Source organism: Mya arenaria, chromosome 9 (genome assembly GCF_026914265.1).
Source record: "Mya arenaria isolate MELC-2E11 chromosome 9, ASM2691426v1".
NCBI lineage: Eukaryota > Metazoa > Mollusca > Bivalvia > Myida > Myidae > Mya > Mya arenaria.
The window spans coordinates 42,421,663-42,426,250 of NC_069130.1; the positions used below are offsets into that span (position 1 = coordinate 42,421,663).

General features: G+C 36.8%; 1 protein-coding gene across 1 annotated transcript; it reads left to right on the plus strand.

Annotated features, from left to right (window-relative positions):
* Positions 1-257: 257 nt before the first annotated feature.
* LOC128246053 (M-phase inducer phosphatase 1-like) lies at positions 258-1,770 on the plus strand. The gene is made up of 4 exons (XM_052964261.1): positions 258-319; positions 449-782; positions 1,017-1,358; positions 1,606-1,770. Exons 1-4 carry the CDS (start codon positions 258-260, stop codon positions 1,768-1,770), a joined length of 903 nt encoding a protein of 300 aa, XP_052820221.1.
* The last annotated feature ends 2,818 nt before the right edge of the window (positions 1,771-4,588 follow it).

Consider the following 4,588-nt stretch of genomic DNA (forward strand, 5'->3'; position numbering starts at 1 on the left):
TTAACACTAATTGTTTGATGAGCGGCTAATTGGACCGCGTTTGAGGTGTTCAGTAGGTAAATGAGCGTTGACTTGAGCGGCTCAGAGCGTCCGCCGCTCCAATCATCGTGCTTGAGTGAACAGCTGAATTATCTTAACGCCTTTGACTCAGATCGTATATAAAACAGCCGATCTTCCAAATTTCATCATATCTCTACCAAACGTTTACGTTTACACAACTTACTTAGACTGAACTGCTTTTAATAGAAATTTCAAAAATGCCTCCACAGAGTTTGGATTTTTGTTCCGTGTCACCGTTGGCCCGCCGCTTCGCAGCGCAGTAAGTTGATTTTATTGTTGTTTATTATCATTACATCATTGTGAAATTTTTCAGTAAACAATAAAATGAACTTGTTTTTTTTGCTAGCACTCCATAATCCGATATGACAATAAATTGCTAACTTTCCAGAAACACGAGAAAGAAGCTTTCCGTTGACCACGATCTGAAATCAGAGGAAACAACATTGGAGGAAATTTTCTACAAGAATTTCAACAAACGTAGGATTGACGTCAATGACGTTTACCATGATCAGAAAAGACGCCGAACTTCTGAGGTCCACCCGAAGTCATCCCAAATCAATGACGTCATCACAAATGAGAGCCGACCGTCTACGAGTGACGTCATTCAGGCGGTTGAACGGCTGTCGACGAACTCCGACCTTGTGGCAGATGGGTCACGGGACAACGGGCTCCCGACCGTGGCCGGCAAACACAAGGATCTCATGGCCATTTTGCCGGAAACGGTGAGTTTTGTTTAATTTCTAAAGAAGCTTAAATCAGTGTTCTGAATAACAGAGTATTTTAGGCGATAAATGCCTTTTTACGTTCACATCCAAAATGTATTAATTTCTTATAATCCCCTCTTCAATAGAAAGCTTTCATTTTCTAGGTAAGATTTTAAAATGCTAGTTATTATTATTTTGAAAAGAAAATGCCATCTCAACATCCTCATCAGAAAATGATGCTATATTTTTCAGATATCAGCTGTACTGAATGGCGACTACGATCACCATATTGATCACTTGACCGTCATTGACTGTAGATACCCGTACGAGTTTGAAGGAGGCCATATCCGGGGCGCCATTAATCTCTACACAAAGGACTCCATCCGGAACTTCCTGAACGAGACAATGACCTCATCAGAAAAGAATCACGTGATCGTTTTTCACTGCGAGTTCTCATCAGAACGAGGCCCAAAGATGTACCGCCATCTTAGATCGCTGGATCGTGAATCGAACAAGAATTCTTACCCACAACTGAACTTCCCAGAGGTTTACCTCTTGGAAGGCGGATACAAGGAGTTTTATCACCAGTTCCAGGTATGTGTTATATTTAATATTTTATTGGTATAAATTTGTTTAGCATGTGGACGTTGGTTTCTTATTTCCAAGGCGAACGATAATGCACGCTGTACCCGGTCACATTTTCTTGACTTAAAAGATTAAACAGTTAAGAAAAATAATAATTTAATTTTATATTAAGATATTCATGTTTGACATACATATAATTATTAAACTATTCACACCAATAATATTTAAATATGTATTGTGATTTTTCTCCTTTCAGGACCAGTGCTTTCCCCAAATCTATGTTCCCATGTTGCACCAGGAGCACGTGGACGACTTACGTCACTTCCGTGTCAAGTCCAAGTCGTGGGCGGCAGGCGACAAACCACGTCACAGATCACGTTTAAGTAAATCTGCTGGAAGTTCTCTCAGACTTACCTTCTGATTTAACAATGGTCAGCAGCTGATAAAACTCGCCATTGGAATACCTGGAGTTGACTGGATGCATGCCACAAATTAGCCAAAGTTGACGTGTCATACGCCCATACGCAATCGTACCAACATATGTCATTGTTTTGTTTGTTATTATGTGCTGTTATACTTTCTATTCTCGTTCCTTTCATATTGCTCTCTCTGTCTCTCCGAAATACGTTGAAAATATGTTTTATTATGTTTAAAAATCGTTTTGTTTTGATTAATGGTTCAAATTGAGTTTATCAAATAAATTTGATTTACTGGTATTTGTTTTGTGTTTCATAACAATGATACTGACGAACGTTCAAATTTCAAAACTTTCGTTCACCCAAGTTGGTGGACATAAGATTTACCGTTAGGTGTGCGTAACTTTATAAGCACAACGTCAAAAGCCTCTATTTATTATGTTCAATTTGGTGTAGAATGCGCACTTCCAGGGGTACGCACAGATCTTTAATCTCAAATTCTGGTACAATCCAAACGGGTTCGCATTTACTAAAACGTTAATGTGAAACGGCCTAGAACAGAGTCCTTGGGAGACCAAAGCGCCGATCCTAAAAATGTGGAATAACAAGTGTCGTGCAAGAGAGGAGACATTTTTAAAAAAAGGATCATCTCACTGCAGAAGTGGGTGAATTTACTTTCGAAATAAGTTATAGAGAAAAAAGATTATCTTAACCTTATAAAATCAAAAACCACAACAACGTTACATGTTTCACAAAAGGTTCTGGCAATTAGAATATCAGAAATCACAACTTGGTCTTATGACTGATGCTTTTATCATATTCCAGACATTCACAGGGTCAGTGAGACCATTTTCATTAACGAGTAATACTTCGTGTTTTAATGTTCTATAAAATAGAATAGATAAGGCATTGACTTTGACTTGAGAATCTCAGATACGATCAGTTATTTAAGCATTGAGTTGTTCTTAATTATATTTTATGTTGTAGAGAGAGAGAGAGAGAGAGAGAGAGAGAGAGAGAGAGAGAGAGAGATTACTAGTATCTATAGTCGGAGAGACATCATAATAGGATACTTGTTGTATTTCAAAGTGTAGCATCAGCTTTAATACAGCTGTTTTGTTCTAAAACACAACTGTAGGTATTCTTTTGTCGCCAACATAATATTATTGCATGTTTACATGTAGCGACAGTTGTAATATAAAATATTTCATTCATAGCTACAGCTGTAAGTTATAGCTAGAACAGTAAATATATAATTGTATGTTGCTGTTGCTATAGTGCTACAGATGTACATTAGCTTAATTTTGATGATAGTACAACTTCGAGGCACTTGGTCTGTGAAGGGTAATGTGCAGTGGATGCAATACGATATGTCAGTGGGGTAAATGACATTCTCGTACAACAGAGTTATCATTATCAAACCTCTGATGGATGAGATGAGGATGAGAATGGGTAGATGAGCGATAAAATGACCTTGGAATGAGCCTGGTTTCATATTATACATACCATAAGTAATCGTTAATTATTGTTAGTATGTTCTTATAAAAAAATAAATGGTTTTGTCTTTCGACTGCCTCCTCATTGGACAAAATATAATGTTGACCACTAAATTTTGTGAGTTATCTACTTACTCGACCACTGTTAATCAACCGCTTAACTAGATTAACATTGATAATGGCTGACTGATGATTTACTGTAAGAAATGTATGGAAATCTCAAGAAATACTGCCTTCTCAATTGACAAATTATAATGTTTAACACTTACTCATGTTTAATTAATCTCGAAACCATTTCAACTCACAGAGCATGCATGCGATTTGATTTTCTCCGGGACTATTTAATGAACTTCCAATTTCGCCATTACTCTGAAAGAGATCGTGAGGTATCATTGAGAGAAGAATTTATTTACCGAGTTTTTATATTTTTATGAATAATTTATAATGTGTGTGCAGTTCTTTTTAAACATTTATTGGCTCTACAGTATCACGGACCTATAATCCACCGTGACAGTATTCAATGACCGTTGAGAAACGTTGAGGTCCAAAATAGGTCTTAAAGTTTAAAAATATGGATATAATACACAGGGTATAAGCATTTCAGCCTTATAAAAGTATCCCCCCCCCCTCCACATTTTCACCGTACTGTTTATATTGTTCGATAAAGTCGCTGAAATTGCGCCTCCTTTTACGATAAATCCTGGTTTCAGCCTTTGCCCATATACCAGTATCATAATGTCACTGTGTCATTGAGAAACTATTTGAAATCAATCAAGTGAAGAGATCAGGTAGATATTTACCTGTTATTTAAAGTCGCGTATCATTCAGTATCATTTTATTTTAATTAACCACTACTTAAAAAAACAGAGAAGTTTTGCGGTCAAATCAACCGCGACAATTAAGCACCGCCCACTTTTCACGGTTTCGCGCATGAACCGGAAGTGTATTGAGTCAGCAACTTGGGACAAAACAAAAGAATTCTCGACTTTCCAATAGACCATAATCCTTTGCGGCATGGTGACTTCCGGTTTATTTCCGGGTTATGACGAAGTACAATAACAGCGATAAATACGGACAAATTATCATTCCAGGTTTGTTATAATTTATTTATTTTTATTAGATTTGTCATTTTAATGAGTTTAAATTACATTATTGTGATATTATTTGAATGCCATGGGCTATAAATCGCTTGACTGTTTACTTGGACAGTTAGTTCTGGTGGGTGGGGTAGATGGTTCAGAAAAGACTGCAGTTACTATTCTTATTGGAGTATTATAAACAACAAATTCTCATCTATTCTAAAACATTTGTTTTGGAAATTAACACA